The 26,308-nt window shown below is 37.2% G+C and overlaps 1 protein-coding gene across 1 annotated transcript in view; it reads right to left on the reverse strand.

Moving 5' to 3' along the window:
• Positions 1–26,308, reverse strand: part of Dhc93AB (Dynein heavy chain at 93AB) — a 646,785-nt gene that overhangs the window by 522,316 nt on the left and 98,161 nt on the right. Inside the window, exon 11 of the mRNA XM_070089003.1 lies at positions 20,000–20,123. Coding sequence (XP_069945104.1) covers positions 20,000–20,123 — 124 coding nt within the window. The remainder of the gene's footprint in view (positions 1–19,999; positions 20,124–26,308) is intronic.

The following is a 26,308-nucleotide window of genomic DNA, read 5'->3' on the forward strand; positions in this document are numbered from 1 at the left end:
AAGACCACTGTTTGAAGGTCTAAGAAAAGCATGTCTAACAGTTCCAGGTACACCAAAGCAATCAGTTGATGAGGTAATGGTGGGATATAAGGGAACAAGAGCAGGAAATCTCAGGCAATATATCAGGACCAAGCCTGATAAATGGGGATTTAAACTTTTTTGCCGGGCCAGCGATGATGGATTTATACATGACATAATGATGTATCAAGGTCAAACAACATTTGATTATCACAGTGTTAGCCTAACAGAGGAGGAGAAGAAAATGCCTATAAGTTCCAAGGTTGTTATTTGCCTTGCAAAGACTATGGACCACACAAAGACCAGTGCAATTTATGCAGATAACTTCTTTACCAGTTTGCCTCTAGTGAAATATCTGCATGCTACATTCAATTGCAGGTACAAGGGACAGCAGAATTGGAAAACCACCACTTATGTCTGTCAATGACATGGAAAAAACAAAGGTGAAAAGGAGTGCTATGGATTACTGCTCATTGGATGGTGTCCTTGCTGTACATTGGAAAGACAATAAAGTTGTTACTTTACTGACTAATGATATTGGCATCAACCCAGTGACAAAAATAAAGAGGTACAGCAAGGAGCTCAAACAAAAGGTGGAAGTTGACTGTCCTGCAGTGATAAAAAATTATAATGCCCATATGGGGGGCATAGATAAGAATGATATGTTGGTGCATCTCTACAAGTCTCCACTCAAAGCAAAACGCTGGTACATGAGGCTCTTTGGATATATCATTGATCTTTGTTGTGTCAATGGCTGGTTGTTGTACAGGCGTGACTGTGGTGCTTTGAAAGAGAAATACATGAACCTCAAGGAATTTCGGTTTTCCATCTCCCATTCTGCAAGAAAGTCAACCAATGGAATCCCAAGGAGCCTGAGATCTCCAAGTTGTTCAACTTCACGGTCTTCTTCACTTGATGACATTCCCAATCGGCATAGAAAAAGGCCTCATAATAAAATATTTGATGAAACACAAACACACTGGCCAGTTTCTGCAAAGAGGCTTTCATGTAAACATTGCAACACCAAGAACAAGAGGACCTACTCTTCCTTTGCTTGTTCCTTCTGCAAGGTTAATTTATGTCTAAATACAATGAGGAATTGTTTCCTGGAATTCCATAAGCAACAACATGCTTAAATTCTTCTGATAATATTTTTGTAAAAAAAATTTCATTTTTTATAAAAAGTCAATTACTAAAAATGTGTTAAATTTATTGAAATCAAGTTTCTGTGCCTTTTGTTTACCCAAGTTGTTTATGAATAAACCTTAAATGTATATTTATACCTTTAATTATCAGTTATAGCAGCTGTTACGATTCTTTTAGACAAATGCCTTTGTCAGGCTTGCATCAAATTTGATGCCTGATCTGTCACCTACAGTTTAACCATTGTCAGGTGGTGCCTCATATTTGATGCGGCCAAAAAGGGCATTTTATGTCCCAAAAATATATAAACTAAAAAAATGATCACAAATAAATATGTCTTAGAATTGCATATACTGTCACAATATAGGTTGCAATTGTTGCATCTGCTCAAATATGAGGCACAGCCTGGTAAAGGGTTATTAATATCCCCTTTATTAATACCTATCTTCCACTTATACACTTCGATCAGGTCTCCCCTCATTCATCGTCTAACAAGTGAATGTAATTTAAGGGTCTTCAATCTTTCTTCATAAGGAAGATTTCTAATGCTATGTATTAATTTAGTCATCCTACGCTGAATGTTTTCTAACGAATTTATGTCCATTCTGTAATATGGAGACCAGAATTGAGCTGCATAATCTAGGTGAGGCCTTACTAATGATGTATAAAGCTGCAGTATGACCTCTGGACTTCTGTTGCTTACACTTCTTGATATAAATCCCAGTAATCTATTTGCCTTATTACGTATGCTTAGGCATTGCTGTCTTGGTTTAAGGTTGCTGCTCACCACAACCCCCAAGTCCTTTTCGCAATCTGTATGGCTAAGTTCTACATCATTTAACTTATAAGTGCTAGGGTTATGGACACTCCCGAGCTTCAGAACCTTGCATTTATCTACATTGAACTGCATCTGCCACTTTTCTGACCAAGAATAGAGTTTGTTTAAATCCTCCTGAAGTTCCCTAACATCTACGTTTGAATCAATTATCCTATCTTTGTGTCATCGGCGAATTTGCTCATATCACTAGTAATTCCCTCATCAAGATCATTGATATATATTATAAACAACAACGGGCCCAAGATGATCCCTGTGGAACGCCACTCGTTACAGATCCCCACTCGGATTTAACCCCATTTATGGACACTCTCTGCTTCCTGTCTGTGAGCCATGACTCGATCCACGAGAGCACTTTTCCCCCAATGTCATGAGCTGCCACTTTCTTTAACAGTCTTTGGTGCGGAACTCTATCAAAAGCCTTACTAAAATCTAAGTAAATAATATCAAATTCTTTATCGTGGCCAACAGCCTCAAAAGCTTTACTGAAGAAAGTTAATAAATTAGTTAGACAAGACCGGCCTCTTGTGAATCCATGCTGAATATCATTAATCAAGCTATGCTTATCGAGATGGCTTCTTATAATCTCAGCTATAATTGACTCTAGTAATTTGCCTACAATTGAGGTCAGGCTTATTGGGCGGTAATTTGACGGTAACGCCTTGTCCCATGTTTTAAAAATAGGAATTACATTAGCCATCTTCCACATATCCGACACTACACCTGTTTGAAGAGATAAATTAAAAATATTAGTTAATGGTTCACAGAGTTCCATTTTGCATTCCTTAAGAACCCTTGAAAAAATCTCATCAGGACAGGGCGACTTATTTTGCTTCAGTCTGTCTATCTGCTTCACAACCATTTCACTAGTGACTGTGATGTTACATAATTTATCTTCTTCTAGCTCACTATAAAAATTAATTACTGGAATATTGTTAGTGTCTTCCTGTGTAAAAACCGAGAGAAAATAATTATTTAAAATCGAGCACATTTCATTCTCTTTGTCAGTAAGATGCCCATAGTTATTTTTCAGGGAACCTATCTTATCTCTAACTTTTGCTCTATAGACCTGGAAAAAACTTTTTGGGTTAGTTTTAGAATCCCTAGCAACTTTAATTTCATAGTCCCTTTTAGCTTTTCTTATCCCCTTTTTAATGTCCCTCTTAATGTCAATATACTGATTCATAAGATGAACCTCACCTCTTTTGATACGCCTATAAATTCCTTTCTTATGCCCTAGTAGATATTTCAGCCTATTATTCATCCATTTTGGGTCATTTCTATTCGATGTAATTTCTTTATATGGGATAAACGTTCTTTGAGCAGCATGTATAGTGCTCAGAAAACTGTCATATTGATAGCTCTCTTCGTTACCCCAGTCAACAGATGATAAGTGTTCTCTAAGCCCATCGTAATCTGCTAAGCGAAAATCTGGGACTGTTACTGAGTTATCCTTACTATCATACTTCCATTCAATGCTAAATGTAATTGATTTGTGGTCGCTAGCACCCAGTTCCTCTGAAATTTTTAATTTATTAACAAGGGATTAATTGTTTGCCAGAACTAAGTCAAGCAGGTTATTACCCCTTGTAGGTTCTGTCACAAACTGCTTCAAAAAACAATCCTGAACTACTTCTAAGAAGTCGTATGATTTTAAATTCCCAGTCAAGAAATTCCAATCAATATGACTAAAGTTAAAGTCTCCTAGAATTACTACATTATCGTGTCTTGTGGCCCTAACAATTTCCTCCCATAGTAGTCTCCCCTGGTCCCTATCTAAGTTTGGGGGACGGTATATCACACCTAAAATCAATTTTTCATGCCCCTCTGAAAATTCTATTCAAACAGACTCTGTATGTGTTACTTCAGACTTAATACCCGTTTTTATGCAACAGTTCAAGCGATCTCGGACATACAATGCCACCCCACCCCCCTTCCCGATACTTCTATCTACTTGGAACAATTTAAAACCCTGAATGTGACATTCTGCAGGCATGTCCCGATTTTTCATATTGAACCACGTCTCAGTTAAGACAAATACATCAATGTTACCTGCACTAGCAACTAGTCTCAACTCGTCCATCTTATTCCTAGCACTACGACTATTTGTGTAATATATATTTAAGGCCCCCCTTTCTCTTAACCCTTCCTGCTCCTTTCTGTTATTCCGCTAAACCTATTACTGTCATTGTCAATTAGTGCCACTGGCTTTCAAATATCCACCTCATTGTGCCTATTACTAGTTCTCCTAGTACTCATATTACTACACTGCGACTTCACTGCTTTCCCGCCAAAACCCATACCACTAACTATTCCTAGTTTAAAGACCTAACAGCTCCCTCCACTGCGTTGGCCAGTGCTCCCACCCTAGACTTAGATAAGTGATCCCCATCCCTGGCATACATGTCATTTCTGCCATAGAAGAGGTCCCAGTTGTCAATGAATGTTACCGCATTTTCCTTACAGTATTTGTCCAGCCAGCAATTGACACCAATTGCTCTGGACAACCATTCATTTCCAACTCCTCTCCTTGGCAAAATACCACATATGACAGGGTTTCCACCGTTCCTCCTAATTATCTCTATTGCTGACCTATACCTGCTAATCAGGTCCTCACTCCTACGTCTGCCAACATCGTTGCCTCCAGCACTGAGACAGATAATAGGATTGCTCCCATTACCTCTCATGATGTCATCCAGACGGCTAACAATATCCTTCATCCCAGCCCCAGGAAAACACACTCTCTGCCTTCTACTCCTATCCTTCAAGCAGAATGCCCTATCCATTATACATATCAATGAATATGAAACGTTCAGAATTTATTCAGTTTATCAGAGGTTGGTACACGAGGCTGTGTGTTACCTACCTGCACACTACCACTCGACAATACTTAATCCCTAAAATAAGGATGAAAGTAAACTCTCGATATATACAAAGTACACTGTGAAACAGACACCTCTAGCTGAATATATTTCTGTGTTTGCCATGAATAAAACTTTCAACTGGTAAATAATATAAACAATGAATAATATGCCCACTAAGAAACTTTCCTATATCCTTTCTAAATCTAACTTATCTAATTTGACTACATTACTGCGGATTCTCTCTTGGAAGAATATCCTCAGGACCTCATTTTTTATCTCCTTTGTTTATACCCATCTTCCATTTATACACTTCAATCATGTCTCCCCTCATTCTTCTTCTTACAAGAGAATGCAGTTTAAGGGATTTAAATCTTTCTTCAAACGGAAGACTTCTTATGCTATGTATTATTTTTGTCATTCTTCGCTGAATGTTTTCTAACGAATTTATATCCATTTTGTAATATAGAGACCAGAACTGAGCTTCATAATCTAAGTGAGCTCACGCCTTCCTAATGACGTTTTGCTAATATTTTTTGATATAAATCCCAGTAATCGGCTCGCCATATTATTTAAGCTTAGGTATTGCTGTCTTGTCTTGACAAGATGAAGATGAAGATATCCAGATGTTGCACATGTATCTAATTCACCATCTTGTAGGTATTGTATACCATTCGTGAACAATCTGTCAGACAATGCAACACCATAGAATCTTGGTACAGAGGACAGCTACACAACCTTCATGTTTCTACTGGCCATTCCTTGAGCATAACCTACGTTTACTGGGGATTCCCGCCGACCAATGACAATGCCTTCGTCTGCTTCACATCCCTCACCTGTTGCCGGTATATAAGCGTCAACCTCCATGACCGTGCTTCAGTTCTTTCAAGACTACGGTGCTCTTAGCCAACTCCAAGGCCGAGGGACTGATTACTTCATCTTTTGAACATATTTCTTCACATTATATCCTTGTATTATACTGACAAAGCCACTGGTTGGCAGAACGTCTATAACTAAAGATACCAAGATTTTGCACATATGCCTAATTCCTCGTCATTACTGTCTTGGTTCCAGGTTTCTGCTTACTATTTTCGTACTCTGTAAAGCTAAGTTCTACATTATTTGGTTTATAAGCGCTTGGGTTATGGACATTCCGAGCTTCAGAACTTTGTATTTATCTACAATGAAATGCATCTGCCACTTTTCTAACCACGAGCTGAGTTTGTCTGAATTCTCTTGAAGTTCAGTGATATCTACGTCCGAATCAATTATCCTACCTATCTTCGTGTCATTAGCGAATTTCCTCATATCAGTAGTAATTCCCTCGCCTAGGTCGCTGATATATATTATAAACAACAATGAGCCTAAAACTTATCACTGTGAAACGCCACTTGTTACAGATCCCTACTCACATTTTACCCTATTTATGCACACTCTCTGTGTCCTGTTGGTGAGCCATGACTTGATCCATGACAGCACTTTTTTACTAATGCCATGAGCTGCCACTTTCTTTAACAGTCTCTGGTGCAGTACTCTATCAAAAGACTTACTAAAATCCAAATAAGCGATATTGACTTCTTTATCGTTATCAACAGCCTCAGAAGCTTTACTGAAGCAAGTCAGTAATTTAGTTAGGCAGGAACGGCCCCTCGTGAGTCCACACTGAATATCTTTCATGAATTTATGCTTATCAAGATGGCTTCTTATAATATCAGCTATAACTGACTCCAGTAATTTTCCTACAGTTGAGGTTAGGCTTACTGGGCGGTAATTTGACGGTAACGACTTATCCCCTGCTTTAAAACTAGGAATTACATTAGACATCAGACACTACACCTGATTGAAGAGATTTATTAGAAATGTTAGTTAATGGTTCACAAAGTTCCATTTTGCACTCCTTAACAACCCTTTAAAAAAGTTCATAATGGCCCTGGGATTTATTTTGCTTCAGTCGGTCTATCTGTTTGGTAATCATATCCCTAGTGACTGTGATATAACATATTGTTGGTGTTCTGTGTGAAAATCGAGAGGAAATAATTATTTAAAATGGATCACATTTCATTCTCCTCGTCAGCAAGATACTCTCACCTATATTTCAAAGGACCTATCTTTTCTCTAACTTTTGTTCTATATACTTGGAAAAACCTATCGGCTTAGTTTTCGAATCCCTAGCAAATTAAATTTCATAGTTCCGTTTAGCTTTTCTTATCTCCTTTTTTAACCTCTATTTTGATATGAATATATTGATTCATAAGATGTCTCCTCACCTTTTCTGATACATCCATACATTCCTAAAAGATGTTTGCTCATTTCTATTCGATCTTACTTCTTTATACATTTCTATTCGATCTTACTTCTTTATACATTTCTATTCGATCTTACTTCTTTATAAATGTTCTTTGGGCAGCATGTATAGTGTTTAGTAAACTGTCATATTGATAGCTCTCTTCGTTACCCCAAGGTGTTCTCGAAGCCCATTGTGGGCTTAGAGATTTGTGGCAACGTGCGCCAAAATCTTCTGTGCTTTCTAAATTATTTACAAGGGTTTTCTTTTTTGTCAAAACAAAGTCAAGCAGGTTATTTTCCCTTGTAGGTTCAATAACAAACTGCTTTAAAAATACCATCTTGAACTACCTTTAAGAAGACGTTAGACTTCTTCCAATCAATCTGACTAAAGTTAAAGTCCCCTAGAATTACTACGTTATCGTGCAGTTTCAGCCATAATGTCAGTAAATTCCACAAAAAAAAAAGGTTGAAGTTGGTGATCTTTTTCATGTTAATTTGTGTTGGGAAAAAAATCAATAAAAACAAAGTTGTAAACAATATCGGAAATCTTCGCTGGTTGTTTGTAGAACCATCATTCCTCATTAAGGTGCTTGTAGAACCATCATTCCTCATTAAGGTGTTTGTAGAACCATCATTCCTCATTAAGGTGTTTGTAGAACCATCATTCCTCATTAAGGTGTTTGTAGAACCATTATTCATCATTAAGGTGTGCAAAATATCGTGACAGTCCTATTAATATTTTTTAGCATAAAAAGGAATACAAGGTCAATAACTTATTTCTGAGTTATTCACATATCGTTTTCTATAAAACTCTTTTAGGAGTTCCTCAAAATATTCCCTACATCTTTCTCATACCTCCAATTCTCCATCTAATAACTCTCCTCTTCTAATTTTAGCTGCCAAATCCATTCGTTCCAAAGGCATTCTCAACTTATTAAATACACTCAAATACTTTTTCTTACCTCATGGAAATTTGATGACAGCATCTCACCCACTCATTTGCTTTCCTTTTACACTCCTTCACCACTCTTTTAACCTTACTTTTTCTCTCCACATTCTCCTCCCTCCTCATATCACTTCGACTTTGTAAAAAGTCCTTTCATATGCTAACTTTTTCTTTTACTGCTCTCTTTACCTCTTCATTGTACCAATCGCTCTTCTTCCCTCCAACACCCAACCTTCTAAGTCTACCCTCTTAAATCTACCCTTTACCTCTTCAGCCTCATTGTCTATACTCTCATTAGCGCATCTTTCTACCAACAGTTGCTTATATCTTACCCTTACTGCCTCCTCCTTTAGTTTATAAATCTTCGCCTCTCTCTTACTTTCTCATACTGTTCTCTTTGTACCCCCATTTATCTTTTACTCTCACTGTAGCTACAACTAAAAACATTATCTGATACATCTGTGGCCCCTCTATAAACATACATAGTTTAACAAACTACTAGCTTTTCACCCTATATCATATCTCCTATACTTATTGTTTTTTCTTAAAATATATATTACCTATTACCAAACCTCTTTCAATACAAATTTCAATCAAAGGTTCCCCATTATCAATTATCCCTGGCACCCCAAACTTACCTACCACGCCCTCTATAACCATTTCCCCCACTTTGGCATTCAGGTGGTCCCTAATACAATCATTCTCTCATTTCAAAACTCCTTAAACACTCACCTAACATCTCCCAAACTCTCTCTCATCTTTATTTATCTTTTCTTCAGTTGCATAAACACTTATTATAGCCCATTTTGTCTCATCCAGTCCTTATTTTAATTCACGTAATCCTTGAATTTATACATTCATATTCCATCTTCTTCTTCTATAACTGATCCTTTATCATTATTGCTACCAATTCCTTAAGTCTAACTCTCTCAGATACTTCTAACCTAATCCCATTTATTTCTTCCACCTGAAACTCCCCTACCCCCTTCAGCTATGCTTCGCTTAGAGCTAGGACATCTAACTTATTTTCATTCATGATAAATGAGACACATGTGCAACACTTTGGTATCTTTAATGAGGAAACGTTTCGCCACACAGTGGCTTCATCAGTCATACAAAGGAGAACGGTGAAGAACAGGAGGAGTTTGAGGAAATCAGTCCCTCAGCCTGAAGTCGATGTGGTCAGTCAATCAATCTTGAAAAGAATACAGCATATGTGCGGAGAAGTAGCTTATATACTGTAGGCAGGAGAGGTGCAGCAGTCGTAGGTGGTATCGCATTTGTCCATTGTGAATGTGGATCATGCCCATGGGTTAGGCAAGTGAAGAATTTCCAAGTATTAAGATCCCAAGAAGTTGCTGTGTCATACAGGAATGTAGATAAATGGTTCAAAGAACCGACAAGTTGATAATCAGACACATGTGCAACACTTGGGTATCTTTAATGAGGAAACGTTTCCCCACACAGTGTCTTCATCAGTCCATACAAAGGAGAATACAGCACGACCTACTTCCACATTGGACAAATGTGATACCACCTACTACTGCTGCACCTCACCATCTGCCTACAGTATATAAGCTTCTCCGCACATATGCTGTATTCTTTTCAAGACTGATGGCCTGATCACATCGACTCAAGGCTGAGGGACTGATTACCTCAAACTCCTCCTGTTCATCACCATTCTCCTTTGTAAAGAATGATGAAGCCACTGTGTGGTGAAACGTTTCCTCATTAAAGATACCTGTGGAAAATACTGTATATATTTTCCGGAAATACAGTAGTTTACATGTAAATAGATGGCCATACTGTATTTAATAAAAATTATATTATAAAAAATGGGAAGCCCTGCGCCTGCGCAGAAGAGACTCGCCATGTTTGAACTAGTTAATACAAACGTTAGTGAATAATTTGAAGAATTTTCGTGCTCTAGAGGTAAAATTGGGCTGACACCTCTCAAATAGGAGCCGAAATTGTTGGATGTGCATTCCTACATAACTTGAGATATCAGGCGACTGGACAAGACAGCTATAGGAACCTCAGATAAGTCTGTTTATGTTGTAACTCTGGCCAGCGTTATTTTCATGGATAGACAGTGAGGTTATCTGAGTATGATACACCTTAATCTCCAGTCAAATTGGTGAGTGATATTAAGATATATTCTCCTTCTGTTATATAAATGTGTATAAGTATCATTAATTTTAATATACAGTCCACCAATTTTTATATTTACCAGAATTCCTGGTGATGCACATTTCATTTGTAATTAATAGGTCTAGAGAAACTTGTGGATATGACAGTTGTAGGTATCGAAGGGGGACATTTTTGTGACCTAGGTGTCCCAAATTCCTAATTGTATATGTAACTTTGATAAATAATAATTATCTTTGTTACCATTTATTGGTATGTACCTTATGAGTTACATCCAGATAAATGCAATTTTCCACAATACCCAAGTGTTGCACATGTGTCTAATTTATCAACTTGTCGGTTCTCTGAACAATTCATCTACATTTTCATTCATAACACTGGCAATGATCTCTTTCATATCATTTCCAATACGTCCACCAACATTCAAATATCCCAGCTTCATACATTTTTTCTTCTTGTTTTTAGTAATTTATACAGGAGAAGGGGTTACTATCACAGTGCTCCCGGCCTGTTAGTCGCCTCTTACGACATGCATGACTTGAGGAGGAAAGATTCTTTTCCGCTTACTCATGGAGATGAAAGGAAATAGATAAGAACAATAAAACAAAAATGAAAATTCAGATGTGTGTGCATACAAATGCGTTTACATGTATATGTAGTGCGACCTAAAAGTGTAAGTAGAAGTAGTAAGATGCACTCGTTTTCTTGCGTATTTAAGAGACAGAAAAAAGAGACACCAGCATATATATATATATATATATATATATATATATATATATATATATATATATATATATATATATATATATATATATATATATATATATGTCGTGCCGAATAGACAGAATTTGCGATCTTGGCTTAAATAGCAACGCTCATCTTGCCATATAGGACAAGTGAAAATTTGTGTATGCAATAATTTCGCCAAAATCTTTCTGAATCTAACGAGAAAAACACATTTCACTGTATTTGTTTAGTATTAAATTATTGTAAACAAATCTAAAATATATTTTAGTTAGGTTAGGCTAAAATAAATTGCGCTTGTTATAATAAGGTTAGGTAAGTTTTCTAAGTTCCTTTTGGTGCAAAGTTATAAATTTTTACATCAACATTAATGAAAAAAATATATCTTTAAACGTATAATAGAAAATTTTTTTTAGAAAATACGTAATTTTAAATGAGTTCTTGCTAATTGACCAGTTTTACATATTCGGCACGACACACACACACACACACACACACACACACACACACACACACACACACAAACACACACACACTGGTCAAGCACGTCAAGAAGTTAGAGAAAGTACAAAGGTTTGCAACAAGGCTAGTCCCAGAGCTCAAGGGAATGTCGTACGAGGAAAGGTTAAGGGAAATCGGACTGACGACACTGGAGGACAGAAGGGTCAGGGGAGACATGATAACGACATACAAGATACTGCGGGGAATAGACAAGGTGGACAGAGATAGGATGTTCCAGAGAGGGGACACAGGGACAAGGGGTCACAACTGGAAGCTGAAGACTCAGACGAGTCACAGGGACGTTAGGAAGTATTTCTTCAGTCATAGAGTTGTAAGCAAGTGGAATAGCCTAGCAAGTGAAGTAGTGGAGGCAGGAACCATACATAGTTTTAAGAAGAGGTATGACAAAGCTCAGGAAGCAGAGAGAGAGAGGATCCAGTAGCGATCAGTGAAGAGGCGGGGCCAGGAGCTGAGTCTCGACCCCTGCAACCACAATTAGGTGAGTACAATTAGGTGAGTACACACACACACACACACACACACACACACACATATATATATATATATATATATATATATATATATATATCTATATTTCTATATATATATATTTATATATATATATATATATATGTCTATATATTTTTATATATATATATATATATATATATATATATATATATATATATATATGTATATATATGTATATGTATATATATATATGTCGTGCCGAATATGTAAAACTGGTCAATTAGCAAGAACTCATTTAAAATTAAGTCCTTTCGAAAATTTACTCTCATACGTTTAAAGATATATTTTTTTCATTAATGTTAATGTAAAAATTTATAATTTTGCACCAAAAGGAACTTAGAAAACTTACCTAACCTTATTATAACAAGAACAATTTATTTTAGCCTTACCCAACTAAATATAATTTAGATTTGTTTACAATAATTTAATACTAAACAAACACAGTGAAACATATTTTTCTCGCTAGGTTCAGAATGATTTTGGCTAAATTATTGCATACACAAATTTTTGCTTGTCCTATATGGCAAGATGAGCGTTGCTATTTAAGCCAAGATCGCAAATTCTGTCTATTCGGCACGACATTATATATATATATATATATATATATATATATATATATATATATATATATATATATATATATATATATATATATATATATATATATATATATATAAAACCCTCAATTCTTTTGTTTGGAGAACATGAAATTCAATCATCAGAGGGTGTTCAGCAGGGTGACCCACTTGCTCCACTTCTCTTCTGCTTGGCAGTAAGAGAACTAACTTCCAGCCTACGCAGTGAGCTCAATATCTGGTACCTGGATGACGGCACTCTGGCAGGTACTGAAGAGCCCCTCGTGGGGGACCTACAACTGGTGAAAACACAGGGAGAAGGCTTGGGACTCATCCTCAATCCCTCTAAGTGTGAAATCATCACAGCGAACCAGGAAATAATCAATGCTGTTCGAAGAATCCTCCCGGAAATCTCAACTACAACTCCGTCCAACAGTACCCTCTTGGGGGCACCGCTGGGTCACCAGGCCATCGATACTGTCCTCAGGGACAAATTGAATGACCTTATGAGAATGGAGGAGAGAATAAGCGATCTTGATGCCCATGATGCTCTGTATCTCCTCACAAGGTGTCTTACTATGCCAAGACTCACTTACTTCTTGAGGTGTGCACCCTCTTTTGACAACCCAACACTTGATGAATATGATGCACACCTGAGATCAACTTTTAAGAAGGCACTGAACCTGTCACTAGAGGATGAGCAATGGGATCAGGCAACCCTCCCAGTGCGACTGGGAGGTATAGGGGTGCGTAAAGCAACGCATGTTGCTTTACCTGCTTTTCTGTCTTCATGTTTGGCTTCCAGTGCATTAGTCAAGAAGATAGTGCCCGAACGCTTGAGAGACTTGGTAGGAGCTCAAGACCCCAGGTTTACTGAAGCAGCAATTCGGTGGGACACCCTTACAGACTCCTCCAGTAGACCAGCTCCTCCTAAACAGCACAAACAGTCCCACTGGGACAAACCGATCATGGAAAAAATCGCCAACACAATGCTCTCCAATGCTTCAGGAAAGAACAAAGCTCGTCTCCTGGCAGTGAAGGCACCACACTCTGGAGATTTCCTGTTAGCTGTTCCCAATTCCTCCCTGGGCACCCGTCTCGACCCACAGGTCATTCGGATTGGTGTTGCTCTTCGCCTAGCCGCCCCCATCCTCACCGAACATAGGTGTATTTGCGGCAGGGCGACAGCTGATCAATTCGAACTCCATGGTCTCGTGTGCCACACAGCAGAAGGGAAGTATGCCAGACATGAGGAGATCAATGACATCATAAAGAGAAGCCTCGCCACAGCCCGTTGCCCAGCTCAACGGGAACCCCAAGTACAGAGGTCTGATGGAAGTCAAAAGCGTCCTGATGGAGCCACTATGCTACCCTGGAAGGATGGAAAGCAGATTGCCTGGGACTACACCTGTGCTGCCACATTGGCAGACACCTACTTGCCATACTCTGTAGTGGAAGGGGGTGGAGCTGCCAGCCACAGGGAGACCCAGAAGATCCGAAAATATGAAGACCTTCCCCCTTGCTATAACTTCATTCCAATAGGGTCGGAGACCCTTGGAGCATGGGGCAAGTGTGCTCTAAAGTTCCTCAAAGAGCTGGGTGAAAAGCTCATCATAGAAACCAAGGACCACAGGACGACCAGCTTCCTCTTTCAGAGACTCAGTGTTGCGATCCAGAGAGGAAATGCCTGCAGCATTCTGGGCACGCGGCCCACCGCAGGGGAGCTGGACGAAGTATTCGAGATGTAGCTCTGAGTTACCTATGTTGTTTTACTTTGTATCATATTTTTGTGAATGTTTTGTCAATGTATTTTGTCTTTAAATAAAATATATATATGCATAATATAGGGGGTGGTAGGAGAATCTTGAGTTTTCCCAGAAGCAAGTTTATTCTTTTCTCTGAGGATGAGGGTCCCCATAACAGTTCTAGAGGTGGTACCTCCCTATATTATATTCATATATATATATATATATATATATATATATATATATATATATATATATATATATATATATACATATATATATATATATATATATATATATATATATATATATATATATATATATATATATATATATATATATATATATATATATATATATGTATATATATATATATAAATATATATATATATAAATATATATATATATATATATATATATATATATAAATATATATATATATATATATATATATAAATATATATATATATATATATATATAAATATATATATATATATATATATATATATATATATATATATATATATATATATATATATATATATATATATATATATATATATATATATATATGTCGTGCCGAATAGGCAAAACTTGCGATCTTGGCTTAAAAAGCAACGCTCATCTTGCCATATAGGACAAGTGAAAATTTGTGTATGCAATAATTTCGCCAAAATCATTCTGAACCTAACGAAAAAAATATATTTCACTGTGTTTGTTTAGTATTAAATTACTGTAAACAAATCTCTCTCTCCTGTCCTTGCTAACCTTTACATGGAATACTTCGAGACTGTTCTTCCTACCATCGATGTGCAACCTTCACTCTTGCTCCGCTATGTGGATGACATCTTTGCTCATTGGCCTCATGACTCCGGTCTCTTCCAACCTTTTCTTGAAGCTCTTAATAATCTTGCCCCTTCCATTAAGTTTAAAGCTGAATTCCTTGCTTCCTTTCCTTGATGTCCATGTCCACCGCTCAGATACAGGTTTCCGTTTACCGAAAACCTATGCACAGCGGCATGCACATTCACTACTTTTCCTATCATGCTTCCCCTGTCAAGAAAAGTGTTCTTATCTCCATCTTTCTCCGTGCCCTCCGCATCTGTGATCCTCAGTTCCTTCCAGCAGAAATTTCCACTCTTCACAATTCGTTTTTTCGTCTTGGCTACCCTTCCCATTTCATAGATTCTGCCCTCTCACGTGCTAAACGTAATTTGTTCTCTCCCAAACTCTCTACCCCTGGGAACTCTTCTGTCCTCTGCCTTCCCTACATTTCCGGTCTTTCTAATCTCAACAATTCTCTCCGTCCCTTAGACATCAAGCTCACCTTCCGCCAGACTAACACTCTTCGCACTAATCTCGTTCATACCTCTCCTCCCTCTACAGATGTTCCTGGTGTCTACTCTATTTCTTGCTCCTCCTGTCCTCTTCAATACTTCGGAGAAACTGGTCGATCTCTTTCTGACAGACTTAGGGAGCACAAAAATAGTTTTAGGCTTGCCGACACTAACAATGCTCTTTTCTGTCACGTGGTCTTCTGCTAAAACTGTCTTCCCTACTTCCAACTCGAACAGTCGCCGTCTAGTTGAATCCTCTCTAATACACAACTTTCCTTGTATGAATCTTAGTCCTGGCTTCGTCTCTGTAGATGCCTTCGTCTCCCACTACATTGTAAAATGTTCCAAACTTCAGAACACCCGTGACTTAACCTGACTCCTCATTTTTTCTTTTTCTTTTTCTTTTTCTTTTTCTTCTCCCTCTTCCCCTTTCCTCTTTCCTTTTTCTCCTCTGGGTTGTCTTTCTTCCTTCTGTCTCGTGTTTCTGTTCCTTCTTTATTTATTTCACCACTTCCCCTTTCACCCACCTCTGTGCACTTGCTCTCCCTCTGTGGGCACCTAGCTCCCTTGCAGTGCTCCCCTTTCTTTGTATTTAACTGGCTCCTCCTCCTTATTCCCCACTACTACCACTACTACTACCTCTACTACTACTACTACCACTACCACTACTACTACTACCTCCACCACCTCTTCCTGTCTATATATAGCCGTCCTGCTCCACTTCTGGTTAGTGTGACTTTGTAAATGGTCCAAGTCGGACCGAAACGTCGTCGTAAGCTTCTCTCTTTTATTTGCGGTTTATATATATATATATATATATATATATATATATATATATATATATATATATATATATATATATATATATATATATATATATATATATATATATATATATTTCAACAAGTCGGCCGTCTCCCACCGAGGCAGGGTGATCCAAAAAAGAAAGAAAATCCCCAAAAAGAAAATACTTTTATCATCATTCAACACTTTCACCACACTCACACATTATCACTGTTTTTGCAGAGGTGCTCAGAATACAACAGTCTAGAAGCAAACACATATAAAGATACACAACATATCCCTCCAAACTGCCAATATCCCAAACCCCTCCTTTAAAGTGCAGGCATTGTACTTCCCATTTCCAGGACTCAAGTCCGACTATATGAAAATAACCGGTTTCCCTGAATCCCTTCACTAAATATTACCCTGCTCACACTCCAACAGATCGTCAGGTGCCAAGTACCATTCGTCTCCATTCACTCCTATCTAACACGCTCACGCACGCTTGCTGGAAGTCCAAGCCCCTTGCCCCCAAAACCTCCTTTATCCCCTCTCTCCAACCCTTTCGAGGACGACCCCTACCCCGCCTTCCTTCCCCTATAGATTTATATGCTTTCCATGTCATTCTACTTTGATCCATTCTCTCTAAATGACCAAACCACCTCAACAACCCCTCTTCTGCCCTCTGACTAATACTTTTATTAACTCCACACCTTTTCCTAATTTCCACACTCCGAATTTTCTGCATAATATTTACACCACACATTGCCCTTAAACAGGACATCTCCACTGCCTCCAACCGTCTCCTCGCTGCTGCATTTACCACCCAAGCTTCACACCCATATAAGAGTGTTGGTACTACTATACTTTCATACATTCCCTTCTTTGCCTCCATAGATAACGTTTTTTGACTCCACATATACCTCAACGCACCACTCACCTTTTTTCCCTCATCAATTCTATGATTAACCTCATCCTTCATAAATCCATCCGCCGACACGTCAACTCCCAAGTATCTGAAAACATTCACTTCTTCCATACTCCTCCTCCCCAATTTGATATCCAATTTTTCTTTATCTAAATCATTTGACACCCTCATCACCTTACTCTTTTCTATGTTCACTTTCAACTTTCTACCTTTACACACATTCCCAAACTCATCCACTAACCTTTGCAATTTTTCTTTAGAATCTCCCATAAGCACAGTATCATCAGCAAAAAGTAACTGTGTCAATTCCCATTTTGAATTTGATTCCCCAAAATTTAATCCCACCCCTCTCCCGAACACCCTAGCATTTACTTCCTTTACAACCCCATCTATAAATATATTAAACAACCATGGTGACATAACACATCCCTGTCTAAGACCTACTTTTACCGGGAAGTATTCTCCCTCTCTTCTACACACCCTAACCTGAGCCTCACTATCCTCATAAAAACTCTTTACAGCATTTAATAACTTACCACCTATTCCATATACTTGCAACATCTGCCACATTGCTCCTCTATCCACTCTATCATAGGCCTTTTCTAAATCCATAAATGCAACAAAAACTTCCCTACCTTTATCTAAATACTGTTCACATATATGCTTCAATGTAAACACTTGATCAACACATCCCCTACCCACTCTGAAACCTACTTGCTCATCCGCAATCCTACATTCTGTCTTACCTCTAATTCTTTCAATAATAACCCTACCGTACACTTTTCCTGGTATACTCAGTAAACTTATTCCTCTATAATTTTTACAGTCTCTTTTGTCCCCTTTCCCTTTATATAAAGGGACTATACATGCTCTCCGCCAATCCCTAGGTACCTTCCCCTCTTTCATACAATTATTAAACAAAAGTACCATATATATATATATATATATATATATATATATATATATATATATATATATATATATATGTCGTGCCGAATATATAAAACTTGGGATCTTGGCTTAAATAGCAACGCTCATCTTGCCATATAAGACAAGCGAAAATTTGTGTATGCAATAATTTCGTAAAAATCATTCTGAACGTAACGAAAAAATATATTTCATTGTGTTTGTTTAGTATTAAATTATTGTAAACGTATCTAAAATATATTTAGTTGGATTAGGCTAAAATTAATTTCGCTTTTTATAATAAAGTTAGGTACGTTTTTTAAGATTCTTTTGGTGCAAAATTATAAACGAGTTCTGCTAATTGACCAGTTTTACCTATTAGGCACGACACACACACACACACATTTGCGCGCGCGGAGTACCATACGTAGTTTTAAGACGAGGTTTGATAAAGCTCATGGAACAGGGAGAGAGAGGACCCAGTAGCAACCAGTGAAGAGGAAGGGCCAGGAGCTAAGACTCGACCCCTGCAACCACAAATAGGTGAGTACAAATAGGTGAGTACACATATAAAATACTGCGTGGAATAGACAAGGTGGACAAAGACAGTATGTTCCAGGGAGGGGACACAGAAACAAGAGGTCACAATTGGAAGTTGAAGACTCAGATGAGTCAAAGGGATGTTAGGAAGTATTTCTTCAGTCATAGAGTTGTCAGGCAGTAGAATAGCCTAGAAAGTGGCGTAGTGGAGGCGGGAACCATACATAGTTTTAAGACGAGGTTTGCTAAAGCTCATGGAGCAGGGAGAGAGAGGACCCAGTAGCGACCAGTGAAGAGGCGGGGCCAGGAGATAAGACTCGACCCCTGTAACCACAAACAGGTGAGCACACACACACACACACACATATATATATATATATATATATATATATATATATATATATATATATATATATATATATATATATATATATATATATATATATATATATATATATATATTGTCGTGCCGAATAGGCAGAACTTGCGATCTTGGCTTAAATAGCAACGTTCATCTTGCCATATAGGACAAGTGGAAATTTGTGTATGCAATAATTTCGCCAAAATCATTCTGAACCTAACGAAAAAAATATATTTCACTGTGTTTGTTTAGTATTAAATTATTGTAAACAAATCTAAAATATATTTAGTTGGGTTAGGCTAAAATAAATTGCTCTTGTTATAATAAGGTTAGGTAAATTTTCTAAGATTCTTTAGGAGCAAAATTATAATTTTTTACATTAACATTAATGAAAAGAATATATCTTTAAACGTATAGGAGAAAATTTTAGAAAGGACTTAATTTTAAATGAGTTCTTGCTAATTGACCAGTTTTACATATTCGGCACGACATATATATATATATATATATATATATATATATATATATATATATATATATATATATATATATATATATATATATATATATATATATATATATATATATATATATATCCCTTACAGCCACAGAGTCTGCAAACTCAAGCGTCGACATTATGGTTAATTATCAGTGAATTAACAGAACTGTAATAAACACTTGTCGTCGACAGGTTAAAACCCTCACGTGGAAATAATGACTAAGACAGAATTTAAAGAATTCGAAATGCATCATTAATCTTCATCAGAATTACAAGGACACTAAGATATATAATTATATTGTCTTTCTTACCTCTTAAGTCCTTGGCAAACTTCTTGCACTCGATGTCCATATTCTCAACATCAACTTCCCTCCACGGGGTGGTCTTCCAGTGGTTCACACAAGCTCGCACTAGACAGATGTGGTCCCACAGTTGCTAAAGCAGAAAAGGATGTAAATGGGTGTATGAAATTATATGCTTGCAATAACCTTTTATTATTATTGTAATCAAAACTAAGCGCTAAACCACCAGGGTCTTAATAACCTTTTAACAGCTACAAGAGCAGAACTATTCTCGTCATATCCCATATTCAGTAATTTTTTGACACATTTTGCTAAAAGTTTCCCATTAGTGAAGCTTTCACAAGGTTCCCTTTTATAACTTCTGGTATCCCTTCAACTCCATTTTTCCTTAGTTTACATTTGAATCATCTTTGCCAAGGTTGAAGACACTAAAAAATATCCATTTTTCGTATATTATTTTTTACGTTACATATCGTATTTGATGTTTTAAGTCTTCCATTATTTCTCATTTCCATTAACTCTATGAACTATTTTGTATCTTTTTTTATTAATATTTTAGTTCTGGGAAAACAAAACAGATGTACATTCCAGTTTTTGGCAAATATTCGTTGAAAACGTCTTGCTTTCAAAATTTTTCCATCTATATATTTGACAACTGTTATGCAGTTATCCTGAGCAGCATATGAGTGTTTCACAGTTTTATGTAAATTATCTTGAGATAACAAAAATAATACCTTTCAATGTCCGATCACATTAAATACTAAAGCGGAGTACAGTGAATCCCACCGCCACAACTTCGTCTAGTCAGATTCACTTACAACGCTGAGTTACAACATGTGGTATAAGACTACCGACATGTAGTCCATGAAGACACAAGCAGTAGTTGCAAAGTTTAAGAAAATGTTTCGCCCATCCATGGATTACTGCTTCCATGAGAATATAAGTGTGCATCATAAGTCCAGGTTGCTCATGGACATCTTCAAATTCCAGCTGTCTCCTGTCATTACAAACAGCCAGTTCCTATCCATACTTTTTAATAACATGAATATTCTGTATATAAAGATAATGTTCCCTCAGGCCCCCCAAAGACTTTTCTCTTGGTACCAGCACCAGTATTGTTGCAAACCTTCAGATATATATATTCCAAGACGGGCTTTACCTACCTTATCCATACATATTCTCCTAAATGTAGGGTTTTTGACGTACGTGAAGCAATTATTTGATTAGCTGGCTTTGTATATGCAGTTAATAAATATTTATGGATATACGTATGGGGTAAAAAATTTCTATGAACATTCGTGTTTGCAATTAATTACGGAGCCTCACCTTTCTCATTGTATTCTTATTTTATTTTCATTACTTAGCATTCGTATCGAATAAATTCAGGTAACCTCTTTCCTGACCATGTTGGCCAGGCATTATCTTCCTAATTATTTTTATATCATCCACCAAGATTGATACATATGAGTGTTTATATCCAGCAGGTATATATTATGTATAGCAGGTATATATTATGTATAGCAGGGGATCAGTATGGATCCTGGGTGAGTCATTTTTTATACCTGAATGATGTCTGTTACCTCCTATCTTACTATTTTTCACTTGTTTTTCTATTCAATACCGGAGGCCGCTCTTCCAGTTTACATTAAGAGCACCGTCCAGTTAGGTTGAGGACTGGCCTGAGAGTTTCCATATTACCTCCACTCTATGTGCTAAGCATCCTTCTCAAACCTCCTTTTTCTCCCATAACTGTCATAAAACTGTAAGAGATTTGTGAGGTAATGCAGTGTTTACCATTTCTATCTTGTATATATTTTTTCCTAGTGCTGTGCTGTTGCTTTTTCTTTTCTACTGCCAATAAGTAAAGCTTATCTTCAGTTTTATGTTTCCTGACTATTTCACTTCTTGTAAACTGGAGAATTTTTAATGTTTTCAACGTCAGTCAGTGGCCCAGTTTCAATTAGCTTACGTTCAGGAGCAGCAGAGTTCTCCGGTGCTCCTTCTCATAAAACTAAGGTAATATCCAGTCTGTTCTTTAGAAATTTTCTCATATTTTCCGTTATTGTTGTTAGTATTGTTGCCGTTGTTGTTGCTATTGTATTTCACGTTGATGTTGATGTTTTTGTTATCGTTGTTGTTTATGTTGTTGTTCTTAATATTTAAGTCTGCTAGGCTGTGAACTGCAGCCTCTTGCTTGGCGACAAACCTACATGATTAAGCCTTGTCAAACCCATATTTGAATCCACGTTGAGAGTTCTGATCCACTAAGTTGTTTCTTTATTCATTTATTCCACTTATTTATCATTGAAGAAATACTTCATAATTTTGCTGTAGAATATTCAGTTGTATAATTTCCAACACTACCTCCTTGTCCTTGATACATCCCCGGTAAAAACTACATCTTCTTCCACCCTCTCTAAGTCCTTTAGTGTCTTCTGTCTTGATTTTTTGTACCCTGTTTAGAGATAGTAGTATTTTGTATGTCGTGATAATTTCGTCTTTATTGTTTCGAAGTCATTACTGCTAGTCAGGTTATTGCCTTGGTCAGGTCACTGCTGCGAGTATGATCATTGTTTCCACCAAGATCATTACTATGGGCCAAACCATTGCCTCGAGTCAGATCGTTTCTTTTAGTCAAGTTATTGTTTCGTGCCAGGTCATCGTTTCTAGTCAGCAATGCATCGAGTTAGATCGTTACCTTGAGTCAGGTCATTGCATCGAGTCAATTCATTGTCTTGAATTCTGTCATTGCCTCAGGTTGTCATTTAAGTCAAGTGAGTGGGGGAAAAATGTCACAGTACTGTTGCTGGAACAGTTCACCAATAAGTCAAACCTGACAGTGTGACTTGACAGTAAATCATTCTGGATCACTGTCAAGTCACAGCTGTGGCGAGAAAATTAGACCAGAAGATAATTCGAAAGGGAAAGGCAAAGAATGGAGTTAGTAGTAGTAGTAGTAGTAGTAGTAGTAGTAGTAGTAGTAGTAGCAGCAGTAGAATTAGTAGTGATAGAAATAGTAACAGCAATAGAAATAGTATTAGTGTCAATGATGGTCGTCATAGAATTAGCGGCACTAATAGCAGTAGTAGTAATAATAGTAATAGTAGCATTTGTAGTAGTAGTAATGAGGCAGCAGTAGTAATAGTAATGTATAAGATATATAAGAAGAAAAGAACAGTGAAGCAACAACCTCCTGAATCACTTGGGTGTTGTGACTGCGGCTCTACTGTGGGGAATAGATCAGTGGAACAGTTTTGGAACAGTTACTCGTACCAGCGAGAACATTGGCCCTCATATACCATGTGCATGGCCCTGACTCTACCACTAGTAGCACCTCTGCTACTCCATACGAGTGTCGATAGTATTATTTATGTAGTATACTTATATATATATATATATATATATATATATATATATATACATTTCATAACATTTATAGACAGGCCCCGTTACCAAAACCTTAAGTCACGTGACCCCCGTCTGACCCACGCAGCTAGGTCTCAGGTCTCTCTCAGTTTTCGACTAGGCACAGCATGGGGCAGACGTGAAGGTTATGCTCCTCTAAGTATACCGATAATACGCCTCCATAACAGTCAACACTTGTTTCCTTGCTCCCATCACTCCATCAAAGAACCCTATTAACGAGCTCTGTGTAACACTGGGGAAGGTAACTGACAAGTCTGTTGAGTTTGAAATGACTCACATCATCGTACACACAAGACCGAAGACACCACTTGAACCAAAGACGTGCTTTACATCCGTTACAGGGCGCCTGCAACGATTATAATTAACTGCTACACGACGTGTGCTGAAGAAGGCTCACTATGCCCTTGTTATATAGCTGCTCCCGCCATAGGGCTGTAAATGGAACATCACGTGAAGAAACTCCGACACTCCTTCGGGAGCCAGTGACGGGCCACCATCGCGAAAAGAAACATGTCAAGACTTCATTCCTGGCAAATATACGTATTATCATCAACCTTCTTGCTTCTTTGTGACTAGTTGATGGTCCAAGTCAGACCTAACCGTCACCATAAGTTCAGTTTCCTAAGTGCGGGTTATTTGTGTGTAGCTTTCTAAAACTGGTATAAGTTTGACGAAAAACATGTTTTATATTTAGAGCGATTCTTCTTAAAATGATGGTCCACGGACCACTGCCGGTCCACAAGCCACCAACTGCCGGTCCAAAGCATCGCTGGTCCAGAGCTAGGGCATTTGACAGAAAATAAGAAAAATGTTTTCGGAAGCATAACATCAATATACCATAGCTCCACAGTTCGTATGATGAAAGTGAATTTAATAAACCCATGGGAGAAATTTCGCCACATTTGCAGCATAAACAACCTGAATATGAGGTAACCTGGGGTCAGCAGCTCCAGGCTTACCCAGCCATCGTGTCTCAGATGTAGACTTTCCTGGATAAGTATATACGCATATGCTTCCACTAGATGAGCCAGTATACGCATATGTTTCTACCAGATGTGCCAGTGTACGCATATGCTTCCACCAGATGAGCCAGTATAATCACCTGACTACCATCATGTCTGAGAATGTTAGTATTAATTAAGAATAATAATGTAAAATAATAATCATGGTAACCAATTAATGAATATAATGCTTACTTAAAAATTAACTCAATAAGAGTTTGAGAGAAATTTATTGTAAAAATATGATTCTTTGAATTATGATACTCAGACTCAACTAATTTGTTTTATCTTACAACGAAAAAGATATTAATGAATTTGACTTGCTGTAAGAAAAGTATATGTAAGATTTTTTATGCAAGTACGTGAAATTAAAAAATATACACATATAAATCTTTAAGTCAACGATACGGTTACTAACTCCATTTTACATTATTTTGGTAAATTTTCAAATCCTATAATTTTTATGATAATTTTCACATATTAAATTATACACCCGGCTAATAGAAGTTATTTTCATTATTATTATTAATGGTGCATTTCGAAACTATTCCATTTCCTACCATTGGGGGGTCACACTTCTATTTAGCTTCAGTATGTAAATGATGTTTTTGACCTTTAGCTACAAAAGTAGTCCAGGATGGGAACCTTTTTATGCTGGAAGACCATATTAAAGTTACCTGTAATATAACAGGCCGCATTCAAGAAATTTTGATTACATATACTGCAATAATGTTATTATTTTGTAAAAAGTTAATTATTATATAATAACTTCAAGAAAAATATTATTTTTTTAAATATAACGTTAACTAACCCTTTAACGACTGTTGTGACTACTTTGTGTGGGAAAGCATTTTGAGTTTCAGCTGATCCTTCAGGTGCGTATATGTCATTTGGGACCTTAAGGTCGTCTTGATCTGGGTTAGGTAGGAAAATGTGGAGTCGCAATAATAAGTGGTTGAGACAAGACAGTATTTGTCGTGCATGTTGCCGTAGATGTGGGTATTTTATTTTATTTTTTTTATATTTTATTGAGAGCATATCTTGTACAGACATAATACATATATATAGAATAACACTATTGAGAACAATAAGTACGTAAATAAATTATCACACACGCATACGTTGGTATTTTATTGTATTTTCCATATATCAACTGGATCTTTCATAGCATCAAACAGGAACTTTAAAGTGTTACCTTCTAAGAGCTCAGTCAGTTCCGTCTGTAGTTCTTTAAGGACCTGGAAGACATCAACAGGTGACGGTGAAGTGTTAATTTCAGTGTGAAGTTATGATTCTTAAGGTCAGTGAGCCTTTCACTGTATTTTTCAGGTAACGAGTCAGTAGCAGCAGCATATTCATCAAATGATTCACATGATTCACATGCTCACTAATGACCTTCGCCAGCTCGGGAAAGTGTACATCCGAAATTTCCATTTGACCAAGACGGGTTTTGAAAAATGAAAGCTTTTTTTCAAAATGCTTGGATTTTTTTTTTGACATATATCACATAGAGATTTAGTATTACCTTACAAATAAATATTCAAGTCAATTTGCTTTGAAATGATATAATACAGAAATGTAGCATTTCTATAGAAATCTTCTATTAGTAATTCACAGTAGTGATTCTGTTCTTCAGAAAATCTATAGATTTGTTCCCGAAAAGATAAAATTTTGACGACCACCTGTCTGTCTTTGTGATAGCCAGCACATGTCTGTCCCTGTGATAGTCAGCACACCTGTGCGTCCCTGTGATAACCAGCACACCTGTCTGTCCCTGTTATAGCCAGAACACCTGTCTGTCCCTGTGATAACCAGCATACCTGTCTGTCCCTGTGATATACAGCACGCCTGTCTGTCCCTGTAACAGCCAGAATACCTGTCTGTCCCTGTA

The sequence above is a fragment of the Cherax quadricarinatus genome, chromosome 27 (genome assembly GCF_038502225.1).
Source record: "Cherax quadricarinatus isolate ZL_2023a chromosome 27, ASM3850222v1, whole genome shotgun sequence".
In the NCBI taxonomy this organism is placed as follows: domain Eukaryota; kingdom Metazoa; phylum Arthropoda; class Malacostraca; order Decapoda; family Parastacidae; genus Cherax; species Cherax quadricarinatus.